General features: G+C 46.9%; 1 protein-coding gene across 2 annotated transcripts in view; it reads right to left on the bottom strand.

Annotated features, from left to right (window-relative positions):
* cpne5b (copine Vb) overlaps positions 1-18,359 on the bottom strand; it is a 213,174-nt gene that overhangs the window by 146,189 nt on the left and 48,626 nt on the right. The window contains exons 6-7 of one of the 2 annotated variants that reach the window (XM_041887333.2): positions 16,780-16,794; positions 16,163-16,239 (exon numbers count right to left, since the gene is read on the bottom strand). In XM_041887333.2, coding sequence (XP_041743267.1) covers positions 16,163-16,239; positions 16,780-16,794 — 92 coding nt within the window. The remainder of the gene's footprint in view (positions 1-16,162; positions 16,240-16,779; positions 16,795-18,359) is intronic. The other variant, XM_041887335.2, reaches the window with a different exon arrangement.

Here is an 18,359-nt window from a genome sequence, read left to right as displayed (position 1 = left end):
TGTCTCTCTCTCTCTCTCTCTCTCTCTCTCTCTCTCTCTCTCTCTCTCTCTCTCTCTCTGTCTCTCTCTTTCTCTCTGTCTCTTTCGATCTCTGTATCTTTCTCTCTCTCTTTGTCTCTCTCTTTCTCTCTATCGATCTCTCTCTGTCTCTCCATTCAATTTCAATTTAAGGGCTTTATTGGCATGGGAAACGTATGTTAACATTGCCAAAGCAAGTGAAGTAGATAGTAAACAATAAATATTAACAGTAAACATTACACTCAGAAGTTCCAAAAGAATAAACACATTTCAAATGTCATATTATGTATATATACAGTGTTGTAAAAATTTGCAAATAGCTAAAGTACATATGGGAAAATAAATAAACATAAATATGGGTTGTATTTACAATGGTGTTTGTTCTTCACTGGTTGCCCTTTTCTTGTGGCAACAGGTCACAAATATTGCAGCTGTGATGGCACACTGTGGTTTTTCACCCAGTAGATAAGGGAGTTTATCAAAATTGGGTTTGTTTTCGAATTCTTTGTGGATCGCTGTAATCTGAGGGAAATATGTGTCTCTAATATGGTCATACATTTGGCAGGAGGTTAGGAAGTGCAGCTCAGTTTCCACCTCATTTTGTGGGCAGTGTGCACATCGCCTGTCTTCTCTTGAGAGCCAGGTCTGCCTACGATGGCCTTTCTCAATAGCAAGGCTATGCTCACTGAGTCTGTACATAGTCAAAGCTTTCCGTAAGTTTGGGTCAGTCACAGTGGTCAGGTCAGTCACAGTGGTCAGCCACTGTGTACTCTCTGTTTAGGGCCAAATAGCATTCTAGTTTGCTCAGTTTTTTTGTTTGTTCTTTCCAATGTGTCAAGTAAATCTCTTTTTGTTTTCACATGATTTGGTTGGGTCTAATAGTGTTGTTGTTGTTGTCCTGGGGCTCTGTGGGGTCTGTTTGTGTTTGTGAACAGAGCCCCATGACCAGCTTACTTAGGGGACTCTTCTCCAAGTTAATCTCTCTGTAGGTGATGGCTTTGTTATGGAAGGTTTTGGAATCGCTTCCTTTTAAGTGGATACAGAATTTAATGGCTCTTTTCTGGATTTTTGTGTTTTTCGTTGTAAACTGAGGATATTTTTGCAAAATTCTGCATACAGAGTCTCAATTTGGTGTTTGTCCCATTTTGTGAATTCTTGGTTGGTGAGCGGACCCCAGACCTCACAACCACAAAGGGCAATGGGTTCTATAACTGATTCAAGTATTTTTAGCCAGATCCTTATTGGTATGTCAAATTCTATGTTCCTTTTGATGGCGTAGAAGGTCCTTCTTGCCTTGTCTCTCAGATCGTCCACAGCTTTTTTGGAAGTTACCTGTGGCACTGATGTTTATGCCAAGGTATGTATCGTTTTTTTGTGTGCTCTAGGGCAACGGTGTCTAGATGGAATTTTTTGTATTTGTGGTCCTGGCAACTGGACCTTTTTTGGAACACTATTATTTTTGTCTTACTGAGATTTACTGTCAGGGCCCAGGTCTGACAGAATCTGTGCAGAAGATCTAGGTGCTGCTGTAGGCCCTCCTTGGTTGGTGACAGAAGCACCAGATCATCAGCAAACAGAAGACATTTGACTTCAGATTCTAGTAGGGTGAGGCCAGGTGCTGCAGACTGTTCTAGTGCCCTCACCAATTCGTTGATATATATGTTGAAGAGGGTGGGGTTTAAACTGCATTCCTGTCTCACCCCACGGCCCTGTGGAAGGAAATGTGTGTGTTTTATGTCAATTTTAACCGCACACTTGTTGTTTGTGTACATGGATTTTATAATGTCGTATGTTTTTCCCCCAACCCCACTTTCCATCAATTTGTATAGCAGACCCTCATGCCAAATTGAGTCAAAAACTTTTTTGAAGTCAACAAAGCATGAGAAGACTTTGCCTTTGTTTTTGTTGGTTTGTTTGTCAATTAGAGTGTGCAGGGTGAATACGTGGTCTGTCGTACAGTAATTTGGTAAAATGCCAATTTGACATTTGCTCAGTACATTGTTTTCACTGAGGAAATGAACTAGTCTGCTGTTAATGATAATGCAGAGGATTTTCCCAAGGTTGCTGTTGACGCATATCCCACGGTAGTTATTGGGGTCAAATTTGTCTCCACTTTTGTGGATTGGGGTGATCAGTCCTTGGTTCCAAATATTGGGGAAGATGCCAGAGCTAAGGATGATGTTAAAGAGTTTAAGTATAGCTAATTGGAATTTGTGGTCTGTATATTTTATCATTTCATTGAGGATACCATCAACACCACAGGCCTTTTTGGGTTGGAGGGTTTGTATTTTGTCCTGTAGTTCATTCAATGTAATTGGAGAATCCAGTGGGTTCTGGTAGTCTTTAATAGTTGATTCTAAGATTTGCATTTGATCATGTATATTTTTTTGCTGTTTGTTCTCTGTTATAGGGTCAACAAGATTGGAGAAGTGGTTTACCCATACATCTCAGTTTTGGATAGATAGCTCTTCGTGTTGTTGTTTGTTTAGTGTTTTCCAATTTTCCCAGAAGTGGTTAGAGTCTATGGATTCTTCAATTACATTGAGCTGATTTCTGACATGCTGTTCCTTCTTTTTCCGTAGTGTATTTCTGTATTGTTTTAGTGATTCATCATAGTGAAGGCGTAGACTCAGGTTTTCTGGGTCTCTATATTTTTGGTTGGATAGCTTTCTCAATTTCTTTCTTAGGTTTTTGGATTCTTCATCAAACCATTTATCACTGTTGTTACTTTTCTTTGGTTTTCTGTTAGAGATTTTTAGATTTGATAGGGAAGCTGAGAGGTCAAATATACTGTTTAGGTTTTCTACTGCCAAGTTTACACCTTCACTATTACAGTGGAACGTTTTGTCCAGGAAGTTGTCTAGAATGGATTGAATTAGTTGTTTCCTAATTGTTTTTTGGTAGGTTTCGACACGACTTTCCTTCCATCTATAGTATTTCTTAATATTATTCAGTTCCTTTGGCTTTGATGCCTCATGATTGAGTATTGCTCTGTTCAAGTAGACTGTGATTTTGCTGTGGTCTGATATGGGTGTCAGTGGGCTGACTGTGAACGCTCTGAGAGACTCTGGGTTGAGGTCAGTGATAAAGTAGTCTACAGTACTACTGCCAAGAGATGAGCTATAGGTGTACCTACCATAGGATTCCCCTCGAAGCCTACCATTGACTATGTACATACCCAGTTTGCGACAGAGCTGCAGGAGTCGTGACCCATTTTTGTTGGTAATGTTGTCGTAGTTGTGCCTAGGGGGGCATATGGGGGAGGGAATGCTGTCACCTCCAGGTAGGTGTTTGTCCCCCTGTGTGCTGAGGGTGTCAGGTTCTTGTCAATTTCTGGCATTTAGGTCACCACAGACTAGTACATGTCCCTGGGTCTGGAAATGATTGATTTCCCCCTCCAGGATGGAGAAGCTGTCTTCATTAAAGTATGGGGATTCTAGTGGGGGGATATAGGTAGCACACAGGAGGACATTTTTCTCTGTTGAGATAATTTCCTTTTGAATTTCTAACCAAATGTAAAACGTTCCTGTTTTGATCAATTTAATAGAGTGAGTTAGGTCTGCTCTATACCAAATTAGCATACCCCCTGAGGCCCTTCCCTGTTTCACACCTGGTAGTTTGGTGGATGGGACTACCAGCTCTCTGTAACCTAGAGGGCAACCAGTGGGTCCGTCTCCTCCATACCATGTTTCTTGTAGGATGACAATGTCTGTATTTCCGATTTCTTTGGTGAAGTCCAGATTCCTGCTCTTTAGGCCAAAGGCAGATGACCTCAGGCCTTGGTTATTCCAGGATGAAATAGTGAAGGCTTTGTGTTCCATAAAGTGTCTAATGTTGTTGGTTGTGTGGTTTGGCCTCAGGCCAGTAATTGTGAGCAGAGCCTGCTGAGCATCTGGTACATGCCATTGGCTTGGGCTAGTGTAAGAGTGGGTGTTGGGCCTGTTTGCCTGCTCATGGCCTGGGCGTATGTGTGACTTTCATGTTGAGGCCCTCTTTGTGGGAGTGGGGGGCTTGGGGTGGGTAGGAGGGGCATAGGTCTGATCTGAGGGGGCCTAAATGGGGTGTGGGCATGATTGACTTATGGGTTGTTCTATGTCACCCATCATCATTCTCACCTTCTCCTCCAGCACTCTGATCCTCTCCTCTAGTGCTCTGTTCTTCTCCTGCTCCTGCTCTTTCTCCTGTTGATGTTGTCTCACCACAGTCCAGAGTGCAGATATGTCTCTCTCTACCTCCAGCTCTCCAGGTCTAGTTAAGGGGGTGTTGTTGTGCTGGACTGTTGCCTGGGTCTGTGCTGACTGGAGTGTGTTCACCTGCTGTTCCAGCTCCACCTGCGTTACCTCCAGCTGGGTGAATTGATCCTTCATTTCAATGAGGGAGTAGTACTCTGTGCTGGGAAGTTAACTTTCTGCCTGGGGTTGCTCTGTGGGGCTATTTAATGAAGAGGTCTGGTCTGACCCGCTCGGGGTGGGGGTATCTTTCTCAAGGGAGAGCTTCTCCTGCTGAGCTATTTCTTTGATTAGGTGAAAGTCCAGCTGGAACTGTTTGCTGTTGCCTTGAACCAAAACTGTTCCAGATTTATAGAGATATATTTTAGACGACTCAGAGTCCTCGTTGTCCAGTTTCCACCCATCACTAACACCCCACCTCTTATCAGAAGGGTAGTGTGCTATTATAGCACTGTGCCATGCCAGGGGGTGGTCTGTGTGGAAGATAAGGTTGCTTATGTTCCCATTTTTATAAAAATCAGCAAAAAGTGTCTCCTGATTCCCCATAAGGAGCTTCATTTTGTACTCTTTTCGTGTCTTATCATTCTTTACATACAGAGGGTACTGTATTTTAATGACCTCTGAACAGCGGGGGGGTGCTTCTAAGGCCTCCTCATTTGGTTGGGGTAGATTGTGCGACTCTCCTGCCATTGTTGGGCTCAAGGGCTTTGACACCTCTCACTTCACACGTCAGTGCTAATTGAAATTGTATCTCTTTGTACTAGCAAGCTTGGTAGCCTTAGCATTCAGTCCTTATAAAGTAAAATATCTCTCTCTCTCTCTCTCTCTCTCTCTCTCTCTCTCTCTCTCTCTCTCTCTCTCTCTCTCTCTCTCTCTCTCTCTCTCTCTCTCTCTCTCTCTCTCTCTTTATCCATCTCTATATCCCTCCCTCCACAGGGTTATAAATACTGTTGGTATAAGTGGTTCTCCACTTGGTCCTGAATCCCTGGATATCAGCCATGACATACTTGTTCACAGCACAAACATTCTATTGCCTAACCCAGAAACCTCCACATACAGGCTTTGGTTGAATAAAGGCCAATGACAAACCACTGTACAACCAATTAAAGCCATAGCTGGGTCATTGGTGCTCCCAGGTGAGAAGTAGGCATGTCACTTATAACTAAACAATATAACGTCATTAAGAAAGAATGACACTATAACCACTAAAGAATACGGTTTAATTAATAAAGAATGTCATGAAGAGTCTCCTGAGTCCTTGGGGCAGATAACCTCATCATGCATTCATTACTGTTCTGTATTAATTACCAGCTTGTCTCTGAGCCTCCTCTCTCCAGACACAAGGAGAGGCACTTGACAATAGAAGTGGAACAGAAATAAATCAAGGTATAAAACAGCACCCTCCCTTTTCAGCTTCTCACACAAACACACAAAGACCACCTCACACCTGTCTGTCAAATGGCTACGCTCCTCACACTGTCTTCTTCTTCTTCTTCTTCTTCTTCTTCTTCTTCTTCTTCTTCTTCTTCTTCTTCTTCTTCTTCTTCTTCTTCTTCTTCTTCTTCTTCTTCTTCTTCTTCTTCTTCTCCTCTCACATAGCCCTCCTGTTCTCTCTCTTTCAATTCAATTAAATTCAATTAAATGTGCTTTATTGGCATGACGTAACAATGTACATATTGCCAAAGCTTACTTTGGATATTTACAATATTAACATAATTAAAATAATTATAATCAATATTGTCAACGGGACAACAGTAACAACAATAACCAAGGGTCTGTCATGAGCCCTCTCACTCCACCGGGTTACCACCTTAATTGGTTTCCACTATCTTCCACTCTGCTCACCTCCCTCTCTCTACTCAGCCTAACTAGCTCCACCTGTCCCTGCTCTGCTCGGCTCTAATTACTCTGCCAGCTGCGCTGCATTACCCACTAACCTCTCCCAGTATTTAAGGCCCTGTCTTTCAGCTCTCCGGTGTCAGATCGCTCTGCAAAGCTCACACCGAACCTGTTTGCTCGCGCTTCTGGCTCTCCCTGGTTTTGTGACCCCGGACCTGCCTGGTTTTTTGGATACTCTTCTGCCTCAGGAGATCCAGACCTGCTTCTGCCATTACGACTCCTGACTTCTCTTCAATCCCGTAACTCTGACCAGCCTTCTGCCTTGCTACTACGTATTTTGGATTTCCCTTGAACTGTACTGCTGCCTGGTTTCATTCCGCCCCGTTGTGTCTGTGTTTCCTCCCCCCAGGACTTCTGGACCACCAACCACCGCGTCATCGGACGCATCGCTGCCACTGGGGGAGGCACAGACCCAGCACATCGGACGGGATAACCCCTGGAGCCTTCACTCCCTCCCTACATCCCTTTCCCCTTAAGTTTAAATAAACTTTCTGGTGTACGCAATTGTGGTCCTCTTGTCGTCTGTCTGAACCGTGACAGTACGATCTGACCATCATGGACTCAGCGCACACTTCCCCCGACATGGAAACCGAAGAGCCTGAGCAACCCCACCGCCATGCTACGCCTGGAACACACTGAGAGAGAGCTAGGCCGCATGAGCGGCGTCATCTCCCTCTCTGCTTCAGGTCGGCCACCAACAGCATCAGCAGTTCCAGCAGCACCAGCAGCAGTCCCAGCAGCAGCAACAACAACTCGCCATGATCCTTCAACTCCTCACCAACCTGACCCCAGCCAGTCTGCCCACCAGCCCTGCCCCCGAGTTACCTGCCCCGGTCATTGCAGCCGCTGCTCCGGAACCCAAGATTGGAAACCCCGAGCGGTTCAACGGCGATTCAACCCAGGTCCGGCCATTCCCTGACTAGCTGCCGACTCCAGTTCTCCTTGCAGCCAAGGACCTTCGCCACGGAGGGGGCTAAGGTTGGGTATGCCATCACTCACCTGACGGGCCGAGCTCGACTCTGGGGAACAGCAGAGTTCGACGTCAAACCCCGCATGTGCAACCTTCGACCTGTTTGCTGAGGAGATGCTGAAGGTGTTTGACCTGGATTCCCCAACCGCAGAGGCGTCTCTGTGAACTGTTCAGTATTCGACAAGGCAGACGAACAGTCGCAGACCATTCCATCGACTTCCGAACCCTGGCTAGACGAAGTTCTTGGAACACACCATCGTTGGTGGACGCGTTCTTCCATAGTTTGGCTGACTATATCAAGGACGAAGTTGGTCTCCCATGAACTGCCTTCCACTCTTGATGAAGCCATCGCACTGACTGTCAGGATCGACAGTAGGATACAGACCGCTGCCGTGGGAGAGGGCGCCAAGGTCCACCTACTACCGGCATTCGGAGAGATCCGACTGGGCTCCTGTCATCTACTGCCACTCACCCAGGTCAGCTTGATCAGTCTGAGCCTATGGAGATTAGGCGAGCCTCTCACTCCTGCAGAGCGCCAGCGACGCTTCACCTCTAACCTCTGCCTCTATTGTGGAGGTGATGGACATCGTGTGGTAACCTGCCCTTTAAAGGGCCGAAGCTCACCGGGCATAGGGGAAGTCCGGTTGAGTTCAATGACCATCCAGTCCTCCGACCGCAAACCCCTGCTGCAAGTTCACCTCCGCCTCCCTGACTCAACTCACACCCTGGCTGCTCTGGTGGATTCTGGCGCCGAAGCCAACATAATGGACATCAAGCTGGCACGCCAACTGGGACTGGAGAACCTCCGTTTGACACCTCCTATTCCTGCCCGGGCACTGGACGGACACTTCACTCGGATCGGTCACTCATGTCACGGCCCCGGTCTCGATGGGTCTGTCCGGAAACCATCAAGAAACTATCCAGTTTCACCTGCTCCCCTCTCCAGGCCAACCCCTCATCCTGGGTTACCCATGGCTCCGCTCGGCACAACCCTCAGCTCGACTGGGTGACCGGGGGTGATCAGGGAGTGGGGAGAGGACTGCCACCGAACCTGCCTGCTTGCCGCCGCACTCCCCCTCGGCCAGTACCTACTAACTCCGCTCCTGACCCCTCCAAGGACCCTGTGTCGATTCTGCCAAGTCCCTGCATCGTTGCAGCTCTGACCTGGGCTGTTGAGGAACAGGTGCTGGAGGCTCTCCGTAACCAGCCAGGTCCCAGCACTTGCCCAGCTGACCGCCTTTTTGTCCCCGAAGACCTGAGGTCCCAGGTCGTTCAGTGGGGACATGACTCCCGCCTAGCTTGTCACCCTGGCTCCACCCGCACTTACAACCTGCTCGCCCAGAGGTTCTGGTGGCCCTCTCTGAGGAAGGATGTACGGGAATTCGTCCAAGCCTGCCCCATCTGCAACCAACACAAGTCGTCCTGCCAGCCCCCCAGCCGGATTGCTGCAGCCCCTGCCTGTGCCCAGAAGTCCGCTGGTCCCTGCTGCGCCTTGTCCTCCTCCTCCACGGCTCGTCGATGGTGGTCTGGTTTACACTGTCCGTCGCCTTGCTTCGGTCCAGACGGAGGGGTAGGGGTCTCCAGTACCTCATTGACTGGGAGGGCTATGGACCTGAGGAAAGGACCTGGGTGCCAGCTAGTCGGATTGTGGATAGGACTCTCATCACCGCTTTCACCAACGGCATCCTGATCAACCTGCTATCCGTAGGGGCAGCCCCAGAGGGATCCCTAACCGTCCTGCCCGCTCGGCTTCCTGTCCTGTGCCTGATCCTGTCTCGGGACCTGTCCCATCTCCCGACCACGGCCCTCCGGCTTCCTCCCGAGGATGAGGACGTTCACTCGGACCGCTCGGAGGAGTTCTAGCCCTCCTCCGGCTCCCCTCCTCCCGCCCAGCGTGGTGTTGCTCTTGGGACTTCTGGGGCCGTCCCCCCTGAGGGTTCTGTCATGAGCCCTCTCACTCCACCGGGTTACCACCTTAATTGGTTTCCACTATCTTCCACTCTGCTCACCTCCCTCTCTCTACTCAGCCTAACTAGCTCCACCTGTCCCTGCTCTGCTCGGCTCTAATTACTCTGCCAGCTGCGCTGCATTACCCACTAACCTCTCCCAGTATTTAAGGCCCTGTCTTTCAGCTCTCCGGTGTCAGATCGTCTGCAAAGCTCACACCGGAACCTGTTTGCTCGCGCTTCTGGCTCTCCCTGGTTTGTGACCCCGGACCTGCCTGGTTTTGGATACTCTTCGCCTCAGGAGATCCAGACCTGCTTCTGCCATTACGACTCCTGACTACTCTTCAATCCCGGTAACTCTGACCAGCCTTCTGCCTTGCTACTACGTATTTTGGATTTCCCTTGAACTGTACTGCTGCCTGGTTTCATTCCGCCCCGTTGTGTCTGTGTTTCCTCCCCCAGGACTTCTGGACCACCAACCACCGGCGTCATCGGACGATCGCTGCCACTGGGGAGGCACAGACCCAGCACATCGGACGGGATAACCCTGGAGCCTTCACTCACTCCCTACATCCCTTTCCCCTTAAGTTTAAATAAACTTTCTGGTGTGACGCAATTGTGGTCCTCTTGTCGTCTGTCTGAACCGTGACAGGGTCAAAATAACCATTGAACATTAACAATATAGAGGACATGTGCAGGTTGGCTGGTCTGCCAGACACTGTCCCTCATCTTATGGCAGGCAGCAATGTAGTGCGCTGCCAACCCACAGCTCTCTGCGTCCTCCCCCAACAGGACGGGTAGCCTATTCTCATCAGAGAGGTCTTTGAAACCTTGAAAAATGGTTTCAAATTTGGGGAAATTACACTCTCTAATTGTTTTATATTTTTGACATTTTGTCAGGAAATGCAGCTCTGTCTCAGGTTCTGCTGTGGTGCAGCGGTTGCACAGCCTTTCCTCTACAGGGAGCCAGAATTTCCTGTGTTTACCCTTCTCAATGGCAAGGCTGTGCTCACTGAGCCTGTACTCACTCTCTCTCTCTCTCTCTCTCTCTCTCTCTCTCTCTCTCTCTCTCTCTCTCTCTCTCTCTCTCTCTCTCTCTCTCTCTCTCTCTCTCTCTCTCTCTCTCTCTCTCTCTCTCTCTCTCTCTCTCTCTCTCTCTCTCTCTCTCTCTCTCTCTCTCTCTCTCTCTCTCCCCCTTCCAGCAACACAATGGCAGCTACCTAATTAAACCCAGTAGTACAATGACATGCGAAAGAGGAGAGGAGAACCAAAATACCCACTGGCTTTTTACATTAGGTGAGGGCAGGCACTGATAAATATGTATGTGTATGTATGCAAGAGAGAGAGAGAGCGAGTGAGACAGTGTGTCACAGCCTCTCCCACTACTACTCACACAGACTATTCAGACCTCTTGACATTTATGACCAGTTAACTATGACCAGTGGAATATGACCAGTGGGGGGTGTGGTACAAAACGAAGTCATCAGCAATTGGATCGTCTCTAACCAATCAGAGTATCAAAGCCAATTACGAATTTTCAAACTGCCACTTTACCCACGTGTGTTCTGGCTCTGGCCCAATTCATCGGTTTCTGGACCAATGTGTTTGCATTCAGTGAAGGGTCGGGAATGTACTCAGATCCAGACTCATTGTTGAGAAGAAACTAACGTCTGTGGGCGTGGCGTAGCGTTTGGCTAGAGCAAGGAGTTTGGGTAGCCAGACCAGATGATACCTGCACAACACATCATTTTGTGTGTGTGATGATCCTGCCATACCACCCATCTACAGGTGGTAAATACACCCACACACATCCCAGCCAATTGGATATAAGCTCAAAGCTCATTAATCCACAACAACTTGATCTAGAGTACAGAGCATCTTTCAGGATGCCTGCAGCCCCCTCCATGAACAGGTAATCTCTGCTGTAATAAAGCACCATGTGTACCTGCCGTAGGGGTAAACAGGCAGTGGTGTGCTTTAATCATGAAGCAAACAAACACACTCCCACGACCATCACTTTTACCCCTGTGATGCACTTCCATCCCCTCTGTCAGGTCTATCACACTCTAACCCTACTAACACACCACTCCTACACATTTCCTTCATCTCTTCATCCTCTTCATCCTCTCATTCATCCTCTCATACATACATTTTACATTTACATTTTAGTCATTTAGCAGACACTCTTATCCATTATTATTATTATATATTTTTTTCATACTGGCCCCCCGTGGGAATCGAACCCACAACCCTGGCGTTGCAAACGCCATGCTCTACCAACTGAGCTACATCCCTGCCGGCCATTCCCTCCCCTACCCTGGACGACGCTGGGCCAATTGTGCGCCGCCCCATGGGTCTCCCGGTCGCGGCCGGCTACGACAGAGCCTGGATTTGAACCAGGATCTGTAGTGGCACAGCTAGCACTGCGATGCAGTGCCTTAGACCACTGCGCCACTCGGCACTCTTCAGCCCCTCATACATCCTCTTCAGCCTCTCATTCATCCTCTTCAGCCCCTCGTACATCCTCTTCAGCCCCTCATACATCCTCTTCAGCCCCTCATACATCCTCTTCAGCCCCTCATACATCCTCTTCAGCCCCTCATACATCCTCTTCAGCCCCTCATACATCCTCTTCAGCCCCTCATTCAGACTCTTCAGCCCCTCGTACATCCTCTTCAGCCCCTCATACATCCTCTTCAGCCCCTCATACTCCTCTTCAGCCCCTCGTACATCCTCTTCAGCCCCTCATACATCCTCTTCAGCCCCTCATACATCCTCTCCAGCCCCTCATACATCCTCTTAAGCCACTCATACATCCTCTTCAGCCCCTCATACATCCTCTTCAGCCCCTCATTCAGACTCTTCAACCCCTCATACATCCTCTTCAGCCCCTCGTACATCCTCTTCAGCCCCTCATACATCCTCTTCAGCCCCTCATACATCCTCTTCAGCCCCTCATACATCCTCTTCAGCCCCTCATACATCCTCTTCAGCCCCTCATACATCCTCTTCAGCCCCTCATTCAGACTCTTCAGCCCCTCGTACATCCTCTTCAGCCCCTCATACATCCTCTTCAGCCCCTCATACTCCTCTTCAGCACCTCGTACATCCTCTTCAGCCCCTCATACATCCTCTTCAGCCCCTCATACATCCTCTCCAGCCCCTCATACATCCTCTTAAGCCCCTCATACATCCTCTTCAGCCCCTCATACATCCTCTTCAGCCCCTCATTCAGACTCTTCAACCCCTCATACATCCTCTTCAGCCCCTCGTACATCCTCTTCAGCCCCTCATACATCCTCTTCAGCCCCTCATACATCCTCTTCAACCCCTCATACATCCTCTTCAGCCCCTCATACATCCTCTTCAGCCCCTCATTCAGACTCTTCAACCCCTCATACATCCTCTTCAGCCCCCTCGTACATCCTCTTCAGCCCCTCATACATCCTCTTCAGCCCCTCATACATCCTCTTCAACCCCTCATACATCCTCTTCAGCCCCTCATACATCCTCTTCAGCCCCTCATACATCCTCTTCAGCCCCCCATACATCCTCTTCAGCCCCTCATACATCCTCTTCAGCCCCTCATACATCCTCTTCAGCCCCTCATTCAGACTCTTCAGCCCCTCGTACATCCTCTTCAGCCCCTCATACATCCTCTTCAGCCCCTCATACTCCTCTTCAGCCCCTCGTACATCCTCTTCAGCCCCTCATACATCCTCTTCAGCCCCTCATACATCCTCTCCAGCCCCTCATACATCCTCTTAAGCCACTCATACATCCTCTTCAGCCCCTCTACATCCTCTTCAGCCCCTCATTCAGACTCTTCAACCCCTCATACATCCTCTTCAGCCCCTCGTACATCCTCTTCAGCCCCTCATACATCCTCTTCAGCCCCTCATACATCCTCTTCAGCCCCTCATACATCCTCTTCAGCCCCTCATACATCCTCTTCAGCCCCTCATACATCCTCTTCAGCCCCTCATTCAGACTCTTCAGCCCCTCGTACATCCTCTTCAGCCCCTCATACATCCTCTTCAGCCCCTCATACTCCTCTTCAGCCCCTCGTACATCCTCTTCAGCCCCTCATACATCCTCTTCAGCCCCTCATACATCCTCTCCAGCCCCTCATACATCCTCTTAAGCCCCTCATACATCCTCTTCAGCCCCTCATACATCCTCTTCAGCCCCTCATTCAGACTCTTCAACCCCTCATACATCCTCTTCAGCCCCTCGTACATCCTCTTCAGCCCCTCATACATCCTCTTCAGCCCCTCATACATCCTCTTCAACCCCTCATACATCCTCTTCAGCCCCTCGTACATCCTCTTCAGCCCCTCATACATCCTCTTCAGCCCCTCATACATCCTCTTCAGCCCCTCATTCAGACTCTTCAACCCCTCATACATCCTCTTCAGCCCCTCGTACATCCTCTTCAGCCCCTCATACATCCTCTTCAGCCCCTCATACATCCTCTTCAACCCCTCATACATCCTCTTCAGCCCCTCATACATCCTCTTCAGCCCCTCATACATCCTCTTCAGCCCCTCATACATCCTCTTCAGCCCCTCATACATCCTCTTCAGCCCCTCATACATCCTCTTCAGCCCCTCATACATCCTCTTCAGCCCCTCATTAAGACTCTTCAGACCCTCATTAAGACTCTTCAGCCCCTCATACATCCTCTTCAGCCCCTCATACATCCTCTTCAGCCCCTCATACATCCTCTTCAGCCCCTCATACATCCTCTTTAGCCCCTCATTAAGACTCTTCAGCCCCTCATTAAGACTCTTCAGCCCCTCATTAAGACTCTTCAGCCCCTCATTAAGATCCCCTCTCTTCTCTATTCATCCCCTACAACTTTAAAATCATCCCTTTGTCATCTACACCCCCATGGTTGTACACCAGCCATTTTAGCAGCAGACTAATTGTAGTAATTCTGGTTCAGTGCCTCACCACCGTTCTCAAATGACAATAATTATCCATCAGTCGGAATGAGTACAATTTATTTATTTATCGTTCTTTCTCTCTCCTTCTACTTCCCTTTCTCCTTCTGTTTATTTGAAGTCATCTTTTTTTTCTCAACATGGTCTCATTGGAACATGTCAGAAATGAGACTAGGCTTTACAGGACTAAACCACGCACTGCTGTCTTTTTGTTGATAAAGCCCTCTTGTCCAAACTTCCGTCCATACCTTACCTCATTGTTAAATGACAGACATACGAGTCACCAGACCAGATCACAGGGATGGTGAACTCTAGAGGTCCCGTTGATCACTACAGAATTAGGTCAATCTGCATTTCGTTTTTTTTTGCGCCCCCCGTGTATGGAATGATCTGCAGAGCTCGCTGCACCTTGTTGCTCCACTGCCTCCAGGGAAGTTCAGGTTGTTAATGGAGGACTTCTTGTTGAGGATTGCACATATAGAGTATTGGAGGATATTATGGGAATTCTGGTATTTATATAACATTTCCCGTATTTAAAGAAATCTTCAGAGAATACACACCACTGCAGCACTATGTGTCCATTCAGATGGTAGCTGGTTTCTGTATTACAGTTCTACCAAGTATTCATACCACTGACAGAATTTGATCAGCTGTTTTGACTGCAACTAGGCATATATGTGAGGCCATTTTGATTTTGTTCAGGGTCATACCTAGTTATAACCAGTTATAACCATAGGAGAGTACAAAAGGTGCTCCATCTGTGCAGGTGATCTGTCTATCTGGTCAAAGTCACTGATACAGGCCCCCCTTCACCCTCTGAGGATATGTATAACTTAATATTATGTCTTCAGAGAAACCTGGTTTCAAATAAAAACTTTTTTAGATTTGCCCTAGAATAACTACTTGTCGAAGAATACAGACTGATACAGCTCTCTGTGTAGATTAAGAGTGTATCAGAGTTCTGTATTGCAGTTCTATCAGGTATTTACACCATTGTCAGACTTTGTATACCATTGGCAGATTTGTATATGCACAAAAATAAGGTAATTATGGTTTTGTACACAGTCATACAATACGTGGTATAGAAAAGTCTACCTTAGGCGAGTACATAGGGTGTACTATGTCGGCAGAAGATCTATCTGGTCAAAATCACTGATACAGGTCCCCCTCCACCCTATAACTTGTCATTATGTCTCCAGAGAAAACTAAGTTCAAATAAAGGTCCTATTTATCAAATTACTTGCATTTTTTAAAAGTGGAATGGGTTGACTGAAATATTCTGCTTTTACAAAATGTTATGCTGTTGTCAAACAATACATAGCTCTTGTTAAAGCTTTTGAATTTTTTGTTGTTGTTTGATACAGAAACACTAAACAATTATTTAGATTCGTAAAGAACAAATTGATTGACAAAGTCATGAAAAATTTGATGAATTGAATAAACCATCTTTGGGCTATGATAAAAAAAATATGCCTCTGGGGTCAAAATGGCCTCAGTCGGTAGTATGAGGGTTAAGTTAACAAAAAGCAAATAGAGGTGATCAGATATTTCAGCACCACAGGACAGCTGTGAAACCAGAACCCAGAGATCTGGTGTTCAGCACCACAGGACAGCTGTGAAACCAGAACCCAGAGATCTGGCGTTCAGCACCACAGGACAGCTGTGAAACCAGAACCCAGAGATCTGGCGTTCAGCACCACAGGACAGCTGTGAAACCAGAAACCAGAGATCTGGTGTTCAGCACCACAGGACAGCTGTGAAACCAGAACCCAGAGATCTGGCGTTCAGCACCACAGGACAGCTGTGAAACCAGAACCCAGAGATCTGGCGTTCAGCACCACAGGACAGCTGTGAAACCAGAACCCAGAGATCTGGCGTTCAGCACCATGGACAGTGGACAGAAGCCAACCTGTCAACCATAATAGTCTTTAGGATAGTGCTTCTCAAACCTCTCCTCAGAGTCCCCCAGCCATTCCATGTATTTGATCTATTCCAGAACTAGCACGCCTGATTCAAACTTGTGAACTAATCATCAAGCTACTTTAGGGCTACAACTAAATTGTGAAACGACTGGGGGTCCATGAGGAGAGGTTTGAGAACCACTTTAGGACAACAGTGGTTAGAAAACAGAGCTGATATCTGAGACTGACTCACCCCAGTGGTTTCTCCAGTCGACTGGCAGGTGACCCCACGATCTCCCCTAGAGTACAGAACACCTGACCCAAGAAGTCCTGAGAGGGGGACAGGGAGGGAGGTGGAGAGAGGGTGAGAGAACAGAGAGAGAACAGAGAGAGATAGAGAATTATAGAGAGGGAGAGAGATAGAGAGAGATAGGGAGAGAAAGAGAGAGAGAGAGAGAGAGAGAGAGAGAGAGAGAGAGAGAGAGAGAGAGAGAGAGAGAGAGAGAGAGAGAGAGAGACATAGAGAGACAGAGAAAGAGAAAGAGAAAGAGAAAGAGAAAGAGAAAGAGAAAGAGAAAGAGAAAGAGAAAGAGAAAGAGAAAGAGAGAGGATGGAGGAGGTATAGGGTTATTAAGGGAAGACCCAGGGAGAGGGACAGTCAACCGGGATGGAGGAAGTGGGGAAATAACAACGTGGGGTGAAAATTGGACAACGTGATGGGATAGCGAGAGTGAAACAAGGGAAGGAGGCCATATACAGAGGTTAGTAGAGTGTGTTACATGTGTTACAACTGTGTGTGTTTTCTGCATCTCTAGCTACAATATCACTACAGCTGCTGTACTGAAGGAGAGGAGAGAGGCAGAGACGTACGTTGAGATCGGAGGGCTTCCAGAAGGGGAGAGCAGGCAGCAGGGTCAACAACAACAACAACAGAACACATCATATACACACAAACACTACAATACCCAGAACACCTAGCACAGCTCAAACCAGGAAGTTTATCAGGAGATAATACAGGTGATGTGTCATATAAGAGCCATTAGTGAATACAAATATCAGGGAGGAACAAAATAAACAAAAATCATGCAGTTGGAAATATGCAAACCTTAATTTTTATCCAAATACATGAAGTAATCTGTTAAATGGGTTATTCTGTGTATGAAGGTCTCTTTAAATGCCTTTTGTCCCAACAGTCTCTCAAGAAACAGAATGTTATTCTCTTATTAGCATTCAAATAGTGACATGATGATTCATACATATGTAGGATCTTAATTTGAACCAGTTTTCTACTGGTTAACCTGCAGCAACAAACATTTTGAATTATTACGTGGATTATAATTAATGGCCATTTTTGTAGGGGTTGATACATTTGTCTTTCGGTCAAACATGTCTGAAATTTCAAAGTGGAAATTACAAACTTTAGAAGCCTTTTTTAAACTCATATACACAAAAGGTTTGCATGTACTTGTTCACAGGAAAATTCTCAGCAACAAAAGAGTGATCAAATTAAGATCCTACATCTGTACATCCTGTTTATCCAATTCAAATGTGGAGACCAGTGGACAAAAGCATTTCATGAGCAATTATGGTGTTGATGATGACACAGAACATACATAATACTACTACAGCAGTACAACTACTGTACTACTACTAATACTACTACATATTATTCACTGGACGCATTGGATCCAGAAGTACTGAACATACAGGAGGTATGTCCTACTGTATGGTCATGGAGCCATTGTATCTACTTCTAGAAACAATCAATCAATCAATCACATTTATTTATGAAGCACTTTTTACATCAGCAGATGTCACAAAGTGCTATCCAGAAACCCAGCCTAAAACCCCAAACAGCAAGCAATGCAGATGTAGAAGCACGGTGGCTAGGAAAAACTCCCTAGAAACATTGTATGAACAAACAAAATGTTCATAACATTATTTTCATACTGTATGGATATATACTGCATGTACAGTACCAGTCAAAAGTTTGGACACACCTACTCATTAAAGGGTTTTTCTTTATTTTTACTATTTTCTACATTGTAGAAGACTAGTGAAGACATCAAAACGGTGAAATAACACATATGGAATCATGTATTAACCAAAAAAGTGTTAAATAAATCCCAAAAAAATATTTGAGACTCTTCAAACAGCCACCCTTTGCCTTGATTACAGCTTTGTACACTCATGGCATTCCCTCAACCAGCTTCACCTGGAATGCTTTTCCAACAGTCTTGAAGGAGTTCCCACATATGCTTAGCACTTTTTGGCTGCTTTTCCTTCACTCTGCCGTCCGACTCATCCCAAACCATCTCAATTGGGTTGAGGTCGGGGGATTGTGGAGGCCAGGTCAGCACTCCATCACTCTCCTTCTTAGTAAAATAGCCCTTACACAGCCTGGAGGTGTGTTGAGTCATTGTCCTGTTGAAAAACAAATGATAGTCCCA

Source organism: Coregonus clupeaformis, chromosome 10 (assembly GCF_020615455.1).
Source record: "Coregonus clupeaformis isolate EN_2021a chromosome 10, ASM2061545v1, whole genome shotgun sequence".
Taxonomy (NCBI): Eukaryota; Metazoa; Chordata; class Actinopteri; order Salmoniformes; family Salmonidae; genus Coregonus; species Coregonus clupeaformis.
This window is presented reverse-complemented; position numbering and strand designations above follow the sequence as displayed.